The sequence below is a fragment of the Camelina sativa genome, chromosome 20 (genome assembly GCF_000633955.1).
Source record: "Camelina sativa cultivar DH55 chromosome 20, Cs, whole genome shotgun sequence".
Classification (NCBI taxonomy): Eukaryota; Viridiplantae; Streptophyta; class Magnoliopsida; order Brassicales; family Brassicaceae; genus Camelina; species Camelina sativa.
The window spans coordinates 1,149,182-1,168,560 of NC_025704.1; the positions used below are offsets into that span (position 1 = coordinate 1,149,182).

At 33.8% G+C, this 19,379-nt stretch overlaps 3 protein-coding genes and 1 long non-coding RNA gene across 5 annotated transcripts; 2 read left to right on the top strand and 2 right to left on the bottom strand.

The window, feature by feature from the left end:
- LOC109131420 lies at positions 820 to 2,450 on the bottom strand. Its single transcript, XR_002037060.1, has 3 exons — positions 1,995 to 2,450; positions 1,225 to 1,852; positions 820 to 1,110 (listed from the first exon to the last, which is right to left on the bottom strand). It is a non-coding gene; the product is annotated as an uncharacterized LOC109131420 (long non-coding RNA).
- Positions 10,341 to 11,501, top strand: LOC104768525 (zinc finger protein ZAT5). Its single transcript, XM_010492532.2, has one exon. It carries the CDS (start codon positions 10,492 to 10,494, stop codon positions 11,371 to 11,373), a length of 882 nt encoding a protein of 293 aa, XP_010490834.1. The 5' UTR covers positions 10,341 to 10,491; the 3' UTR covers positions 11,374 to 11,501.
- On the top strand, positions 13,394 to 15,408 carry LOC109124512 (ras-related protein RABE1d). Of its 2 annotated transcripts, none has more exons than XM_010492533.2 (8): positions 13,394 to 13,663; positions 13,919 to 13,991; positions 14,080 to 14,180; positions 14,357 to 14,422; positions 14,535 to 14,632; positions 14,711 to 14,773; positions 14,863 to 14,955; positions 15,058 to 15,408. In XM_010492533.2, exons 1-8 carry the CDS (start codon positions 13,591 to 13,593, stop codon positions 15,139 to 15,141), a joined length of 651 nt encoding a protein of 216 aa, XP_010490835.1. In that variant the 5' UTR covers positions 13,394 to 13,590; the 3' UTR covers positions 15,142 to 15,408. The 2 variants fall into 2 exon arrangements, with proteins under 2 accessions (XP_010490835.1, XP_010490836.1); XM_010492534.1 differs by having other exon boundaries at positions 13,625 to 13,663; positions 13,919 to 13,995.
- LOC104768527 (ras-related protein RABC2a-like) lies at positions 15,515 to 17,355 on the bottom strand. Its single transcript, XM_010492535.2, has 6 exons — positions 16,816 to 17,355; positions 16,485 to 16,553; positions 16,336 to 16,401; positions 16,122 to 16,243; positions 15,903 to 16,031; positions 15,515 to 15,829 (listed from the first exon to the last, which is right to left on the bottom strand). The coding sequence occupies exons 1-6, from the start codon at positions 16,949 to 16,951 to the stop codon at positions 15,719 to 15,721; spliced, it is 633 nt and encodes a 210-aa protein (XP_010490837.1). The 5' UTR covers positions 16,952 to 17,355; the 3' UTR covers positions 15,515 to 15,718.

Sequence of the window (19,379 nt, forward strand, 5' to 3'; positions counted from 1 at the left end):
TTACAAAGGGTGGGACAAAACACGTATGAAAGAAGACAAGTAGCATAGAAACAAGATCTTAGCTAGTAAACATCTTTAACTAAAATATATGGATCATGGATTATTATCATTATCACCCCAAGACTCCCTTGGAATGCTATGGTGGTTATTGACATCGGCCTCAACCTCTTCTCCGGATACCTTCTCTGTTGTCAGATTTCTCCGTGTACCAGTCACGGCTAGCTCCTCCAATGGTCTTACCACAACGGTTACCGTGAGCAGTATAAGTAGTAAGAGCGAGCAAGCCTTGGTCGTCATAGCTTATATGTAGTTTAATCAAAATCTCTTATTTGAATCATCCAACAATATATGATTAGGGCACTATATATATAGTAAGGGTACGTACTGATTTATTTATTCAATTCACCACAATGAAATATTTATACACAAATGGTAGTGCGCATTATAGTTCTTTTTATTTTGTTCTGTTTTATTATATCAAATTAAATAATTCAGGTGGTGGTCAACTGATTAAATCGACGAATCATTTATCCACCAGCAAAACTAGGCACGATGGAATCACGCGCGTCACTATGCAAAACTAGGTAATTATTACATTCTTGATGCAATTAACTAATTAAGATACAAACTAGTGGAGTTTATCAACAATATTATTTTCATGTTGTATCAGTATATGATTACTTATTACATACAGATGTTGCATTAAGAAAAGTGGAGTGTATAAAAAAATTGATGACATCTTGCTTGTATGATATTGTTTCTCAAGCACAGCTATAATATTTCTTAAGAAAAAACAGATCAGTGGCTCATAACTAGGGGTGTCAAACGGGCATGCCCGCGCCCGAACGGGCTGACCGTGACGGTCCCGTATTTTCAGTGATCCGCTGCGGACAGGTCCGCCACGGGCGGCGGGCAAAGTATCACTGCCCATGCCCGCTCCGCCTAGCTTTGCGGACTAACGGGCATGCCCGCGGGCATCTCTTCTTTAGAAAGATAATCACTTTCATACGATAAGATTCTGCAAGTTCCTCTTAAATATTGTTTTTCTCTCTTGTGCAAGCAGCCAACTTCAGTTTTAAGCTCTCTAACTCCTGCTCCAAGCTAGCTGTCCTATTAGAGCCATATCCAACAATATCTATGAGGTGAAGGGAAAAATAAGGTAGCATTCAATTGCTGAATAAGGAACTTAAATCTAATAAGGAAGTGGGATAGAAAATAAGACACCTCTGGAAATGCATCCGAGTAGCCACACCAAGAATTCTAGGTCCACCTTGTTGCATGCACAACTGTTCAATATCTTTCTATAGTTCACTACGCTCTAGTTATAAGAAATACTAGTGGTCAGACTCAACATATATCAGGTAATCAAGATGCAGAAGTAAAATGGAGTCTCAAAAAACCATGATAGATAATATCTTCACAAAAGCATAACGCACAGAGTAGCCAAGGTCAAATTAAGTGCATAACCCAAAAGAGAAAGGGAAGAATTTCTGAAAGTGTAACAAGTGATGATGTCGTCATACACCATTTGCTATAAACTAACTCAATATCAAGTTTATTAGAAGAAAACACAAGTAAATAACTAAAAGAGAAAAATAATCTTTTGCATCAGAGAAGGCAAAATGCAGCAGAATACACTTGAAGAAGGCTGCAGAGAAGCAAAAACGTAAGACTAAAAAACCATTTCTACAAGCCTAGAAACATGTCCAAGGTCTAAATAACTAGTACCACCAAGAGAAATACACAAAAAGAAACTACAGTTGAGAAATTGAGAAAACGTACCAAGTTCAAGTTGTTTGATTCGAGCCTTTAGAATCTCATTCTCATCTAAATTAAGATCCATACTTTTGATCTGCAGAAGATCAACAACACTTTGACAAAGTAAATAACTTGCTTGGAAATTTCAAGACTTTTGAGCAGATGGAAAGCTAAGAAGATATAAAAGCAGATTCTTAACAAAACCCAGAACTCATAAAATAAAAAAAAGCATTCACCTTGAAACAACCTTAAGATTCAAAGTGATGTTCTTCCTCGTTAAAGCCCTAATTTTGTAGTAGTTGTTGTAACAACTAACAAGGGATTTAGGGAAGAGACAAATCAGAAATGAGCCCAGAAGATTGAAATTGAGAGACAAACACGATCAGCGAGAGAGAAAGTGTTTGTACCTTTTTCGTCTTCTTCGGATTTGACCCCGAATCTAGCCCGAATCTCCTCCCCTGTGCCGCACCATCGCTTGTGAACTGGCATAGAAGTGAATCAGTGATGGAACTGTGACAATTGCAGACCGCCCGTTTACCCCGCGGTCATCAGCGGTCACAATCCGCTTGACCCGCAAACCAAACGGGCTGAGTCCGCGTGACCCGCCACTTTTTGGGCATCAAATTAAGAGCCCATGCCCGATCCGCTAAGCTACATAACGGGCTATGCCCGCGGGCCTAAAGCCCAATTGACACCCCTACTCATACCACATGAATATGGATTCAAGGACCATATGTCAACAGGGGCGGACCCAGGGAAAAAAATTACCCAGGTCAATTATTATTTTATTAAGCTAGTTAAATATATGAAAGAGGAAAAAAGAGAAAATTGGTGTAGTTTGGAGGGGTCGAACTTGGGTCTGAGGTCGCAACTAAATGAGAAATGACCAACTTTGCTGCAGGAACTTCCACGTTTTATATGCAAAAAACCATATTTTGATATTTTACCCCGGTCAGTTGACCTGCCTAACTTCAACGTGGGTCCGCCCCTGTATGTCAATATTATAAGAAAAAATATTGTTAAACCATGTTCACTATAATTGTTTATATATCTATATTATTTTATGACTATGATAAAATCATATACATATATGTAAATTATTTGATTGTTTGATACATTGAGTATATAGTTTACATTAAATTCTATATAAATATAAATTGTATGTGTGATTGTTTATATATGGCAGAAAATTAGTCATTTTTTTTTTTGTTTTTTTTTTAATGTTGAATAGATATTAACAAAAATAAGTAAAACATATGTAAAATATGAACAAAACATAAGTAAAATATCTTTACATAGGTGTTTTCATAACATATAAAATAGACTCTAAGATATCATACCATCTAATTTTTATTTTCACAATTGCATTTTGATAGTTTATTAAAACATCATTTTGTATAGAACTTTAATACAAGTTCTCAACTTTCATGTATTTTTTTATTCTAGGAAAAAAAAATTCATGTGGTTTTTCATTTACTTTCAAACATCTAATACATTATATAGTACTCTATTAGATATGCTTAAAATAAAAAGCCTATGTATACACAGTTCCAATAAAACTGGTATGGTGCATTGGCTGGTCTCTCCATGAGATATGCTTAAAATACGTTAAAGTAAAAAATTTGAGATTAATTCTAAAAAAGAAATGTAAGATTCGTGTAAACTAAAAGAGAAGACAGAGTTAGAGTCGTTACCTGAACTGAAGAAATTGGAGAGTGGGTAGAGGAGGCAGATATGAGGGTTTGGGGAGAGTTTGAAAAGGGGAGGGTGGAAAAACATTAGGGTTTTCTGAACCCATAAATGGATGTGCTTCTTCTTCAATTATTCGAAGAAGAAAGCAATCTACGAGGAAAGAGAATCGAAATTTTTTACCAAAAGAAGGAATGTATAGAAAAAAATATGGTGCAAATGGTTGCATAGTTGAAGAGATTGAAGAGGTTGATTTTCACCATTTGCATTGAAAATGTTGAAGAGATTGAAAAAACTATTCATTCATCTTAAAAATTTGAAAAATAAACTAAGAGTACAAATTGATGACTTAAATTAATAGGTTGAATGATTATCCATTCAATTTTTTTACCATTTGAGATAGATTAATAAGTTGGAAAACTTATTCAACCGATTCAACTAAAAAAGCTGGAGAAATGAACAAATTTTTTACCATTTGAGATAAATTAATAAGTTGGAAAACTTATTCAACCCATTCAACCAAAAAACTGGAGAAATGAACAAATTAGAAAGGAAATTTGTTAAACTTTTTCATCTCCTATTAAGTGGATGAATGAGTTGAATATTATTCAACCAATTTTATTCAACTCATATTTTTTTCAACTCATTCATCTTTATTCAACCATTTGAAGAGATTGGAAAAAATTATTCAACCAATTTTCACCATTAACATTAAAAAGGTTGAGAATGTTGAAAAAAAAACTATTTAACCCATTCAATTTAAAAAGTGAAAAAATAAACTAATTATACAGCAAAATGTTCAACTTGTTCATCCACTTTTTTGAGATGACTGAATTGAATAATAATTAAACTCAATTTTATTCAACTTAATATTTTCAATTTATTCTGTTTTAAACAACCATTTGCAGTATAATTATACAATAAAAATGTTCAACTTGTTCATCCACTTTTCTAGAGATGAATGAGTTGAATAATATTAAACTTATCAACTTATTCAATTTTAAACAACCATTTACACAAATAGTTTTGGGTTTTCATTGTGAATCTCTATCTCTGTCTTAGGGGGTTTATATAATAATGATTGACTCATTATTCGTTTAAATAACTACTAGCATCTCTAGCATATGATTTTTAAAAATGAGCAAATCTCGGTGGCTGAATAATAGTATAAATAAGAGAAAATATTCTTCGACTTCAAAGTTCAAACTCCAACTAATAAATAAATTAGCATTCGTTTTGAAATTGTTCATTGGCTAATATAGATGGTCTATTGATTGATATTCCCCCTATTCTCCTGATACCTTCTCTGCTGTCAGAATTCTCCGTGTACCAGTCACGGCTATCTCCTCTAATTGTCTTACCACTACGGTTACCGTGAGCAGTAGAAGTAGTAAGAGCGAGCAAGCCTTGGTCGTCATAGCTTATATATAGTTTAACCAAAATCTCTTATTTGAATCGTCCAACAATATATGATAAGGGCAGTAGGGCACTATATACATACACTAGAAGATTTAACCAAAAATAAATATATACACTAGAAGAGTTATTTATTTAATTCACCACATGAAATATCTATGCACAAATGGTAGCTCTTTTTTTTGTTCTGTTTTATTAAATCAAATCAAATAATTTAGGTGGTGGACCTGGTGGTGAACTGATTAAATCGGAGAATCATTTATCCACCAATCAGGATGCACCACCTTCGCCATAAAAACTAGCACGATGGAATCGCGTCACTATGCAAAATTAGGTAATAACATGCTTGATGGCAATTAACAAATTAAGATACAAACTAATGGAGCTTATCAAGATATTTTTTTGTTTAAAATGCCAAAATTATTTTCATATTGTATCAGTATATGATTACATACAGATATTACATTAAGAAAAGTGGAGTGTAAAAAAATCGATGACGTCTTTGCTTGTATGATATTGTTTCTCAAGGACAGCTAGCTATAATATTTCTTAAGGAAAAACAGAGTGAATCATACCACATTAATATGGATTCATGGACCAGGTCAATATTATATATAAGAAAAAAATATTGTTAACCATGATTTTATATATGTTTATATTTTGTACCAAATAAATAATGGGCTCTTAAGTATTGGTACTTTTTCTTTCGTGAATTTCGTGCACCAAGCCTCCAAGATAGCTAAGCTAGCATCTTCTCATATCATTTATGCATGTATGACTATAACTATACTATTCAGTCGTCATAGTTGTATAGTTAAATTTGGTATATACAAATTTAAAAGTCGACTCGACCAACTAAATTAACTGATCTATTATTGGTTAAGAAACCAACCTACTAGTTGATGTTAGAGATCGAGTATTTTCCAAGTCCTAATTAGAGAGAGCCTTCTCCTTCTCCATCTTCTTCTTATTAAGTAACAACCTAATAATATAAAGAAAATAAACAACGAAACTAATGAGAGGGTTTTAATTTGTTAACTAGAAGAATCTAAGAAGCAAGAGCAAATGTATGTACCTGGGTGGCTCTCGCCTCCTCACTCTCACTCTCACTCTCACTCTCACTCTCACTCTCACTCTCACTCTCACTCTCACTCTCACTCTCCATCTTCTTCTTCCTCTTATTAGGTAAACAACCTAACAATATAAAGAATAAACAAGGAAACTAATGAGAGGTTTTTAATTTGTTAACAAGAAGAATCTAAGAAGCAAAAGCGAGCAAATGTATGTACTTGGGTGGCTCTCGCCATCAGAATTGGTGGTGCGCCCCCTTCTTCTATCAATCATACGTTCAACAACAAGAGTCATATTTCCCATCTTACTTCCATTTAGTTTCAGCGCCTTTTCTACACATCCATCTCCTTCAAAGGTAATGTCAGCTGCACTGTAAAATTTGAAAGAGACAGAGACTTTTAGTTAGAATTCAACAACTTTTGAGAGTTGGGATATAAAAAATAAAATAAAAAATTGTAGGAATTGAGGAAAGAAGCCACAAACATAGAATAATAGAGAAAATGAATATGGACGACATCTCCACATGAAGAGAATTGTAAACAGAGCGCCTTTTGAGATCAATCTTAGGAAGCGAATTGTCATATCCGGTAACGCGGACGCTAATTCAAGGAGAGAAATAACCAAATTAGTAACATGACAAAAGGCTCTAGCTAGAAAACATATATGTTTCAGATACTACAAGAATTAGTAGTACATCCTACCAAAAAAAAAAAAATTCAGAAGGTAATAATTTATCAAAAATTTANAAAAAAAAAAAAAAAAAAAAAAAGATTTGAAGAAGAAAATATTTATCAAAAGTTACCTGTCTGTGTCTTCTATTTTCCAAGACAAGGGATTAGAAATATAAAAGTCAGGATTAATATCGTACGGTTTCGCAAAGGGTGCAGGCTTAACAATTGCAGTCCATCCTCCCACGTCAGTTCCATTAAGATTCAACGCCTTTTTTTCGGGAGCTCCTCCCTCGAACCTCACGTAGGCAACACTGATGCAATTTGAGATTATAATCAAAACATGAATGAGAGAGAGAACCCTGGACTGGAAGGGAGAGGGAATTAATAAGAAGCCACAAATAAAAGAAAGAAAAGAAAAGGTACCTCTTGAGGAAACCCGTAGCATAGTCTTTGGGAACACAACAAACTAATATCCATCCACAAGAAGAGAAATGTCTTTCCAACTCAAGCTTTGACATAATAAGCTGGAAGCTTAGTGTCATATCCCTCAATGGAAATCGTCGTCAAAATTCTAATTGTTCAACAATTTGATTTTGACATCAATACTATGATAATTATCATCAACACAGACAACAAAGTGGAAAAAAAAATTCCCAAAAATAATATATATGTACAAAATAAATTTTACCAGCGGCGTTTTGAAGCGTCTGCAACACTGTCATTCAAATCCAGCAATTTCAAACCCTAAAAAAGGTACAGAAGATCTCATGAGAAATTCTACTTTTCTCATAAGTCATAATACTTTTCTTACATATATAATTCATGATCAGAAAACAATATTAATTAATTAAATAGAGAAGCAGAGGTTAATCAGAAAGAGCGATCGAGTAAGAAGAGAACCCGCCCATAAGAAGAAGAAGAAGAACAGTATAGTTTTCTTGTGCCGAAAGAAACGCATTACTTAGTAGAGAGACGACACAGAGGTTAATCAAAGAGTGAGTAAGAAGAAAATCCATAAGGAGAAAAAGACTACTTTGATGGTAGATTCGTCCGTGTTTGTACGTTGACAAGAGCGACTTCTAGCAATCGAACGATAATTTTCAGATTTAGGGCTTTAGGTTTGAAAGGTTTTACTTTTTGTGTTTTGGTCTGGTCTGGGAACGTAATCCTTCCGTTTATATTTTAAGTTACGAACGAACGGTTAGGCCTTCAATTTAGTGCAGGCCTGCATTAGGCCCATATAGTCTTAATCTTCTTATTGATCAAGAGGTATCCTGTTTGATAGAACAAAACTTGAGTAAATGAAGAAATACTAGACCTATTTATTTGTATCACGATGTAAAAATATACGATATTAGAAACACATGGGTCATTTGCAATATTTTGTCTAGGTGATCCTTGCAAGTTGCATCCACTAGTACTTAACGGTTTCTGACAAGTCGTGCAAAAAAAGGTTTTGTAATTAGGATGGTTGATGAATACATATGATGGGTGACGACTAATTTATGTTGATGAAGAATTTAAAAAAAAAAAGTAGTATATGCTTTGCTTAGGGTGAGTAGTGAAGCTAGCTAGTTGGCAAGTTATGGCTTCTTTTGGCGGCCAAGCAATGCTCTCTCTTTCACACACACACAACACAAACTATCCTCGACGCCAAGACTTAAATCAATTATTCCTCCTAAATTGGATTATTTTAAATACTATATGATTTTAATATTGCGATACTAGCTTCACAATACACTCAAAATTATTCTTCTTAATAATCTATTATATTTGTAATAACACGTTAGCAAGAAATAATCATAGAGAGAGCCTAGGCCAACTATTTGTGTATTAGAGTTGAATGAGTAAAAAGTTGGATATCAATCCAGCTCTAAGAAACTCATTATTTTGCTTACTTTTGCAGAAATTTTCTATCGAATTATGCAGAATGAATATTTTATAAAATGTTTTCCTGAATTTTATAGATTGCTGCCACCGAGTTATTGGTATACTACAAAGACCTAGACTACAGTTTACACATTAAAACAAAATATTTAACAAACTATAAGATGTGGGAGGTTACTTCACCGAATACATATTATTAGGTAATCACAAGATTAATAATGGTTTGATCAAATAATTGGGTGACATCTTAGAAAGAGGCGCAAACATAGGGAGTGATAAAATATATTCAATTCGTTTTTAGCTAATATCACTATAATTTAAATATTAAATATAACTAGGATCATGATTCATAATTGTGTGTGTTGTGTAATTGTGGGTTGGCTCAACTGCACATGAACTACTCGACCCCAAAATTCGATTGCCTTTTACTTTCCAATCAATTAACTTAATTATTTTAATCAGCAAGTTAAGTTCAGTGTACATAAATCCACAATGATTAGTAGTATTGAGAAACAGGATTAGAATTCGACGTATTATCAAGTTAAATGTGTACTTTAATAGCTTTATATATATCATAGTTGGACGACTCAAATCATAAAATTTGTTACATCACGTCAACTTAAGTTTGTAGGAACATGTAATATATATGCTGCTAATCGAATTGTGAATATTGTGGTAACCGTGTTGCGTGTTAAAACTCCTATTTGATTGTGGCTGACTTTTAACTATCAATATGAACATGTGGACTACAAGATTGTTACTAAAGTTTTAGGATTTTAATTAGTTAGTGATAATATTGTAGAATAGATAATAAATAAATTGAATGACATATTTAGAATACGCAATCCAAATTTGATTTCTTCTTAATCTAATACACTACATTCCAAGTGTCAAAAATTGAAGTTCATTTTATTAGAAAAGATGTTGCACTCAGATTGTGTAGGATGATGACACTCTTCTACTAACAGAAAAGAAAGTCTTAGTTTTCCTTCTTATAAAGAAAAAAAAAAATCTGCAAAGATTAGTGCTGGCAATGAATCCATATTTTTGTTACTAGCTAATGTGTACATATGGAATTTATAATTAAGGATGCTTATGAGTATTTAATTTGATAAAATACTAATCAATTTTTTATGTGATTCATAAGACAAGCAAAACAAAAGTTAACCAAAAGAAGAGATATAATTTAAATATTTGAAAGGAAATAAAAGAAAAAAAACAAGAAGAGAACAACAAGTGGTTCCAGGCTTGCAAACCAAAACTTCCAGAAAGGAATCCTTCACCAAAAGTTATTTTGGGGTTTGCTTCTTTTCTCATCTTTTCTCTCTTACCCATTCATTATATATACACACAAATGAGTACTATGTGTATAAACANAAAAGATGTTGCACTCAGATTGTGTAGGATGATGACACTCTTCTACTAACAGAAAAAGAAAGTCATAGTTTTCCTTCTTATAAAGAGAAAAAAATCTGCAAAGATTAGTGCTGGCAATGAATCCATATTTTTGTTACTAGCTAATGTGTACCTATGGAATTTATAATTAAGGATGCTTATGAGTATTTAATTTGATAAAATACTAATCAATTTTTTATGTGATTCATAAGACAAGCAAAACAAAAGTTAACCAAAAGAAGAGATATAATTTAAATATTTGAAAGGAAATAAAAGAAAAAAAACAAGAAGAGAACAACAAGTGGTTCCAGGCTTGCAAACCAAAACTTCCAGAAAGGAATCCTTCACCAAAAGTTATTTTGGGGTTTGCTTCTTTTCTCATCTTTTCTCTCTTACCCATTCATTATATATACACACAAATGAGTACTATGTGTATAAACAAATACAATCACATATTTATAAATATAGATAGATACTAAGACATATAAACCAAACCCACCAAACACTCTTTGCTACTTCTCTCTCTCTCTCTCTCCATAAATACATATACCTCTCTCTCTTTGTGTTCTTGAAATACAGAGAGCCAATCAAGAAAGGGAGGATCATGACAAGTGTTCTTGAGGAGAGTGGAGACCATGCGCGTCTTGTTCTCCTCATCAAGGGCAAACGCACCAAGCGTCAGCGTTCTGCTTCTCCTCTTATGACCGCAGTCTCCAGCGTTTGCAGCGGTGAGCGATCGTCACTCGTGGAGGCGAGAGAAGAAGAAGCAGCTGGTGAAGTCGAATTCCAAGGAGCTACGGATGAAGACGAAGACATGGCGAACTGTCTAATGCTATTGTCGCAAGGACATAAAGCAAAGAGTAGTGGCGATCATAAAATGGGTTTCTTTAGCAACAAGAAACCGGTGGCTTCTCTAGGGTTAGGGTTAGACGACGGTGTTTACCAGTGCAAAACGTGTGATAAAAGCTTTCATTCGTTCCAAGCGCTAGGAGGGCACAGGGCTAGCCACAAGAAGCCCAAACTTGGAGCAAACGTTGTTTTCAAATGCGACGAGAAGAAGACCGCATCTGTGTCTGCCGCTGAAACGGTGAAAGCAGGAGCTGTAGGAAGCTTTCTTTCGCTACAAGTGACTAGAAGTGACGGTAGCAAGAAACCTGAGAAAACACATGAATGTTCAATCTGCAGGGCCGAGTTTTCTTCAGGACAAGCCTTAGGAGGTCATATGAGGAGACATAGAGGTTTGACAATAAACGCAAACGCAAACGCAACTTCAACAATCAAAACAGTGATATCATCATCACCATCATCAAGTCATCATCATCATGAAGAATCTAAACGGCCAAAGACCTTTCTCCAATTAGATCTGAATCTTCCAGCGCCAGAAGATGAACGCTGCTGCGAGAAACCTAAATTCACGTTTGCGTCCAAAGATCAGATTCTTCTCTTCGCGGCAGCGTCCAATTCTTTGATTGATTGTCATCACTAATTAAGTAGTTCTTTGTAATTATTTTTATGACCTTGATATGTTTACATCATTAACCCTCCTCTTATTATTATTGTCTACTCATTCTTGTAATTTGACATTGATTCAATTAAATTCAAATTATTTCATTCTTCCAAACTATTCATTGCTCCATTTATAATTTAGCACATTTCTAATAAATCATCGATCGAGGTATTATATAAATGCAATACTTAGCTTTGGGAGAATGATTAAAGGATTCTGATGAGGATGTTCCTTGGAGAACGGAAGAAGCATGTGACGATGACTTTCGCATAAAGTCACTTCGTTTGTTAGCCGCCACTAACTCCTTTCGATACACTTCACTTCCGTTTGGGGTTGTTCGTTTTTTCAGATTCTTTTATAATATAATAGTACATGTATGATTTTCTCATTAGATTAAATCAAAAGACTACATCTAGAGTAATATAGGTTGTTTAGAGAGTCCACACTAGGTTGAAGTAGATTAGATATATTGATGCCGATATACTGATTCCCAAACTTCGACTGCTTTTGATGAATGTGTTTTGCACTAGAAAATACATATACGTACTGCCGATGCCATCCAATTTTTTGGGCATATATCACAAGAGTCAAGACATATATGTAACGAGTCGTGTTGTGCAAATAGTAAACTATGTTACAAATCGAGTGTTTTTTTTTTTCTATATATATGATACACAACATGTTCTATCAATTAAAAACTAAGACTACATACGCTACGTATCAATTATGGTATAGTGGTATCTCTATATCCATCATGTTTTATGTCTTTATATAGTCTATGACTCGTATGTGACTCATCTATATATCTCTTTTGTAAATATGAACACGATATGTAGAGAAAAGTGTGCAACGTATATTACTAACAGAACGAGTGAATATTCCTAACAGTTAGATAACGATTGATGTACGTAAAAGTGGTGTTGTGATTAACGATGTCTTCTACAAATAAATTGGATTCTACAATGCATTTTTTTTCCTCAACTGAAAAGTTCAGAAACTAAACTGAATACGAGAGTGGTATCTTGAACTTGTTTTAATCCATTTAAAGTAATAACACTATGCTAAGTTAATTTTCTTCAGAAAGACGTCGGTGAGACATTTTAAACTAAATGTAGTCTCTGTCCTTTTCACAACTTTTTAATTTATACAATTACAAACTGTCTTCTTAACCACACTTGTAATAAGACAAAACATCGAGCCCAAGTAGTGTAATCGACGACGATTACTCATTAACTTGGGATAAAATAATTAAAGGATAGTGTTTCATACTTTCATATAATAAAATCATACACGGCGTTTATATATCAGTTTACGCAAATGAGGCGTGACAAATTCAATGTTGAATTCGTAGGAGTTATAAATGTATAGTGGAGTTATAAATATATGTGGATGAATAGTAGTAGTAATATAGAATGAAATTGACTTTGTTTGGAACCAAACCATGCCACATGTAAACAGAGGCTCTGGCATGATTGGATACATTGCTGGATTACGCTAGTGTACGACGTCTATACAGCGAAGCAACCGTTTTCACCCACTTACTGCTTGACAGCTCACCTTAAACTCCATTATCCTTTTTGTTCTACTGTAGACCGACCGCACTTGATCATATCAGACCTACCTTTTTCCTCTCCCCCCCGAACTTTCTTTAATGTCATACATTCACACCCAACAGTTTTTACTCCTTTCAATTTAGTCCATTTAACCATTCGGTTTCACTTCAATGTAATATAACCAAACATTATGTTTTTAGTTTTTGATTCCAACCATATATTTTTTACTTAACTCGGTTGTCTAGTGATAAAAGAGTCATATTTCATTCAATTTAAATTTGATTTTGGTGTAAACCGGATTAGAAACTCTTCATTCAATTTAATCGAATGTTAAGTTTATGGGGCTAAATATTAGTACTTTGAAATATCAGGTCCAAAACTATAATTAAACAAAAATAACATCCACCGAAATAATTTTTTGGTAAGCATAGAGAGAGCCATCAACTTGTTTTCTTCAGCGACATTAGAAGCATTCCTTTAGCTTTTTTGTATCCTGAAAATTTTCAATCTTTCGTCGGAAGAGATTTTTCCGGGGGAAATAAAAAAAAAGCAGAGCTCGTTTTAGCTTTTGCTGAGAAGCAAAAGAGATCAATAGATTAGTGTAAAGTTTTTTTTTTTTTTCTTCTTTTAACATCTTCTAGCGATGGCGGTTGCGCCGGCAAGAGCTCGTTCAGACTATGATTACCTCATCAAGCTTCTTCTCATCGGCGACAGCGGTAAGCTTCTTTCTCCATTCCTCTGTTCTTCAATTAGCAGCAATTGACAAAAAAAAACAATATTTTGTTCTGAACCTTCTGCGATCTTAATTAGGGTTTTATGATTTTGATTTGTTTATGCTAAATATTACTAGCAGTAGTAGAATTGAGTCTTTAAGGAACTGTGGAACTCGTTGACAATATTAGTTCTTTTTTTCTTTTGTGTGTAAAGTTGGTTTGGTTTATAGCTCTCTGTGTATATATATATATGTTCAGGTGTGGGGAAGAGTTGCTTGTTACTACGTTTCTCAGATGATACTTTCACTACAAGTTTCATTACTACCATTGGGTATGTCTTCCTCTTATGCAATGGTTGTTTACTTAAAAGATTGTCTTTTGTTGTTGTTGTCTAAGTTTGTGTATATAATTTAATACAGAATTGACTTCAAGATAAGAACTGTTGAGCTTGATGGGAAGCGTATCAAATTGCAGATATGGGATACTGCTGGTCAAGAACGTTTTAGAACTATTACTACAGGTAATAAGACGGGTTCAACGTTGTTGTTACCCAAGTGAACGGATCTTTTAGTTGCATAGGTTGATTGATGTTTGTGTTTTTCTCTTGATGAAATAACTTGCGTGTTTCCATAAGTAAAAGACAATTCATTGTTTCTGCCTTTAAACCGTTTTGGTCCATTTTTTTATTACTTGCAGCGTATTACAGGGGAGCAATGGGTATATTGCTTGTCTACGATGTAACGGACGAGTCTTCTTTCAACAGTATGTCTTTTACTTTTCTTTGTGTCTTTTATCTTCTTTAGTCAATTTTGCGCTAATATTGAGGAAATGGGATTGTGAGTCTTGTGGCAACTGAATACGATTGTTTCAACAGATATTAGGAACTGGATGAAGAACATCGAGCAACATGCCTCAGATAATGTCAACAAAATCTTGGTTGGTAACAAAGCTGATATGGATGAAAGCAAGAGGGTAAGTAATCTTTAGTTGCATACTTACTTTCATGACTTAATAGTTTGTAGTATACTGATGTTTGATCTCCTTTTTCAGGCTGTTCCAACAGCAAAGGGCCAAGCTTTGGCTGATGAGTATGGAATCAAATTCTTTGAGACGGTGAGCTAGAAAACAAAACAAAATATATCTGCTGTTTATTATTACTAATATCTTGTTGAGATTACTGATGTGACTACAAAATGTTGCAGAGTGCAAAAACAAACCTAAATGTCGAAAATGTTTTCCTTTCAATCGCAAAAGACATCAAACAAAGATTGACAGAAACCGATACAAAGGCAGAGGTAAGAACTGCAGGAATCTATTACAATTACTTGCTCTTCATACTCTTGTACCGACATTATAGCTGAGTGAAATTCATATGTACTGTTCTTGTTGCTTTGCAGCCCCAAGGTATCAAGATCACTAAACAAGATACTGCTTCATCTTCTTCTACAACTGAGAAGTCAGCTTGCTGTAGTTACGTTTAGGAGTATGATCGCTCTTTTTCGCCTGCACTCGTTTTTTATTGTCTTGCCATCTTTTTAATCTCTTACGTCTCAAAATCAGAGATAAATCTCATGTTGTTACCTAGAACGAGTAGGAAATCTCATTGATGGCTGTGATCTTTATGTCTAATTTGTTATCTCCATAATTTCCTGTACAATGATCTTCCTGATATGGAAGACTGTGTTTGGTCAAAAAAACTATGTGAAAGACTTTGAATTTATGAAATGAAACTGTTGTAGTGTGTATAACTTTTGACTTCACAGTTCAAATCAGGATATATCTTGTTCACTTTGAATGCTATTGTTCTCTTCTCGAATCCATAGTTTGAGCCAGAATAAACACTGGATTTAAAAAGAAAACACTGGATGGGGTTTATTCTATTATGATATTATTATTACAAATCTCATTTCAGAAGCAAAAGAAGAACACAAGTAATCCCACAAATTTACATTGAAGCTACACATTATGTTCTACACACAAAAGAGGCAACTGCAGAGAAAAGAATCAGATTCAGTTTGCGATACACAACAGAACGATTCAAGTTTTGGTTTCTGCTCACTAGCTGCAACAGCCAGCTTGAGGATTAGTCTGGTGTTCTGGTTTCTGCTTCAAGATGTTTCTTTTCACAGCAGTTGATCCTTCTTCCAAAAGACTAGGTACCTCCATTATCTGTTTCATCACAAACAATCTCTGTTATGTATAAATCCCTCTTTTAGAATCAGTTTTTTTTAAAGGATCTTACCTTCAAAGCCAGCTCCTCGAAACACTGCTCCACGTTTTGACGAGTTGTAGCGCTACACTCAAGAAACATGCAGTTGAGTTCTTTTGCTAGATCAATCCCTTCGTCTCTGCTAACTTCTCTCTCAGATACCTGTAATCATATGTTTTGTCAAGAAAACTATTCGAATGACCAAACCATGTTTTGAAAACAAGTTGTGTAACTTCGATTTTGCAAACTCACTCTATCGACTTTGTTCCCAACGAGCATCCTAACACATTCTTGGTTTGTGGAGTAAAGCTCAATCTCCTTACCCCACACATCTACTAAGTTTGTAAATGTCTCCCTTCTCGTCACATCATAAACTGCATTCACCAAAAAAACATTAGCTAAACAGTTTACAGACAGCTATTTCTTAGTCTTCTGTGTCTGACAAGATTGACGATGAACATAATACCAAGAATGATTCCTTGTGCGCCTCTATAGTAAGAGCTCGTCAGTGTTCTAAACCGTTCCTGTCCAGCTACAACACCGAACATATTATAAGTACCATCACTTTTATTTAAGAACATAAGACTTTAAGTAATTTCAGTATAGAAGAATCACCTGTGTCCCAAATTGTGAGTTTCAGTCTTTTGCCTCCTACTGTCAACTGTTTGATCTTGAAATCAACACCTACGAGTAAAAAATAATTGGGTTGAATCAAACAATATAATACAGACAAAACAAGATTCCCTAAAACCAAACCAAGACAAGAAGAAGACAGCTAGATCAACAGACAAAAAGTTTATATAATTGTTGGGTCTTACTAAAAAAAGTGAATCATCAAAGAAACTAAGATTGTTTCAGTGGCAAGTATGATCATTACAAAAGATCACATCAAACCTAAATCTGAGACCTTTTTATCGAGAATATCAAAGAGAGAAACACAAGTTACCAATAGTTGGAGCAAGATCTTCAACGGAGTTGGAAATGAAGCTGACAAGCAAACTGCTTTTACCAACACCAGAATCACCAATCAACAAGATCTTAAACGACAGATCGTATCCACTTTGTCCAGAAGAAGATCCCATTTTTCTTAAAAACCTAAATCTCTCTCTCTCTCTCCCTCTCAATCGATCTGTGTAAATCTCAGAAGAGCAAAATCAAATCCTACTACTATAGAAAGAAGAAAACTTTTTGGAAAATAAAAATTTGAATCTAGTAAGCTGCTGTAATGTAATGATGATTAATTGATAATGATAATGATGATGATGATGATGATGCTTCGTCGTTGATAATTACATCTATCTGCTGCACAATACTTTCTACTTTATATAAGTAGCAATCTAAAAGGGAGAATTTTTATTTGCCTGTGTGTATTGATGTTTTTAGTTTATAAAATAAGAAAAGAAATGTGATGAAGAAATTGGAAGATGATTTTTATTCTTTACCCATAAAGAGAGGAGAGGAGAGGAGAACGAGATTTTTTNTTTTTTTTTTTTTTTTTTTTTTTTTTTTTTTTTTTTTTTTTTTTTTTTTTTTTGTCAAACTTGTTTTTGTTTTTGTTAAAAAAGTATATGGGAGAGATTTATGGAAGAAGACAAAAGACACAGCAAACCTGAGACAGTAACGTTTGGGTTGTTCTTTGCTTTCTTCTCTCCGACACTTTACTTCACTAAAACGTCTCTGTTTTGGTTCCCAGGTTCTTCTTTTGTCGACGTGTGTGTGCGTTTTGAAATCGCGGCTGCGATTGCCATTGCAATATCAATAATAATAATAAGAAAATAATAATTGCTTTGATTGGTGGTAGTCACCAAGACAACATCAACAACCATTGTGGTTGGCTAAACGTTTTTGGTGGATCAGCAGAACGGTTGATTTTTTTTTTTTGGCGGTTTGTAGAAGCGGTTCAAGTTGACGGTAGCAAAAGGCGATTGGAACACCTATGTTGGTTTTAGACGTTTTACAGAACCGTCTAAAATAGCAGGTTGAATTATTACAATAGTCTTTGATGGAACCAATGATTTTGTAAGTACTTTTTACCAAGGAATGGAATCATTTCAATATACTTTTAAGGTCAACTTTTTTTTTATAGAAAAGTCACAAATACTAATTGGTTTTTCGAAATTGATTAATGAATTAAATAGTGATCAGTAACGTTTATAGAGTCGGCGATTGATGGATTGTGGGAGCCAAACATAGCCTTCTTCTTTGCTGTCAGTCAGCCGAGCCCCTTCAAAAACCCCACCTCTGGCTGGTGCAAAAGTTCACGCGCATAGTCAAAGTGCGTGTGCTTCCACGCCCCGATTGTGACGTCACTTAACGGTGCCTTTTTTTTTTGTCGTCCCACTAAAAAAGTTTCCTACGCTTTGCTTTGATATGCTTATTTGCTGCTAAATTAAGGACGTAACTAAAATTCATCGTAATTAAATTGAGATATAATTTATATCATATGAAGTGTATGTTTGTGAGTGTGTGTTTGGTGTTAGTTCAACACTTCAACTCATAGGAAGATAGAACTCTTTTGTCGAAGTTGACCCGCCAAAGTGCCACACTGCCACCCAAGTTTGGTGTTAGGTTCTACAGCTTCGTCTAACAATCCTCATATGTCTAACAATCTTCTTTTTTTTTTTTTTGGTTCAACAAATAGTTTCAAACCTTAGTAAAGATTTAAAAAATTAATGTCAAACCTTAACTAAAGAAAAAAATAATAATAATGTCAATTGTATTTTTATTTGCTCTGGTTCGTATGTTATAAATTAGAACATGTCTCTTCTCTTGACATCTTCTCTAAGAAAATAAATTTAAATCTGTATGTTAATAATGTTTTTCAATGGATTATATATATGTAGTTTGTGGGCTATAAATGCCAGCTTTGTGTTGGCAGCAGTGTTTAATGGGCTATTTTGTATTTGGGCCATAGCCTTTTATTTTGTGGGCCATAGTCTCTTTATTAGACATGTCGAACACTGCTATACATTAATGTTGTCCACACCACACCACATGTAACAAAATTTGGACTTTCTAAAGAAAAATAATACGAGAGAATTTATATTATGGTTAGTATATTTGACTATATTAAATTGGAAATTGCATGACTGGTATGTGGAAAATTAAATTTTATCGAAATTTAATTACTCTATAATTTTTGATATAACAAAGAAAATTAAAACAGAGGTCAATCATATATATAAAAGTAGAGTTTCAGTTTCTCCTTATTGGTCCACTTGGCAATGTAATTTTAACAAAAAAAAAATTATATTAAAACACAAATTTAAAACAATTAATTTTCATATTTAACTCACATAATATAAAACTGAAATCTTTATAGCTTCTCCCTATAAATTATGCATTAACTTTATTTCTCCACTAAGTTGTATTAATCAATTGTATTAAAACAAAACAATAAATTAGAATTGTAACTCTCATTTTTCTAAATGTAATTTTTCATCATTTCTCTTCCTATAAATACTCATTATCTTATTCTCTTAGTCTATCACTCTTTCATTCTCTCATCTT

What these genes read in the sequence shown, in the direction of transcription:
- LOC104768525 (XM_010492532.2), top strand. Translation starts at nt 10,492, where the DNA reads ATGACAAGTGTTCTTGAGGAGAGTGGAGACCATGCGCGTCTTGTTCTC.
- LOC109124512 (XM_010492533.2), top strand. Translation starts at nt 13,591, where the DNA reads ATGGCGGTTGCGCCGGCAAGAGCTCGTTCAGACTATGATTACCTCATC. An exon ending in AGTTTCATTACTACCATTGG is followed by an intron (nt 13,992 to 14,079) that starts GTATGTCTTCCT and finishes AATTTAATACAG; the next exon opens with AATTGACTTCAAGATAAGAA. An exon ending in TTTTAGAACTATTACTACAG is followed by an intron (nt 14,181 to 14,356) that starts GTAATAAGACGG and finishes TATTACTTGCAG; the next exon opens with CGTATTACAGGGGAGCAATG.
- LOC104768527 (XM_010492535.2), bottom strand. Translation starts at nt 16,951, where the DNA reads ATGGGATCTTCTTCTGGACAAAGTGGATACGATCTGTCGTTTAAGATC. An exon ending in CGCACAAGGAATCATTCTTG is followed by an intron (nt 16,244 to 16,335) that starts GTATTATGTTCA and finishes TGGTGAATGCAG; the next exon opens with TTTATGATGTGACGAGAAGG. An exon ending in TTGGGAACAAAGTCGATAGA is followed by an intron (nt 16,032 to 16,121) that starts GTGAGTTTGCAA and finishes ATATGATTACAG; the next exon opens with GTATCTGAGAGAGAAGTTAG.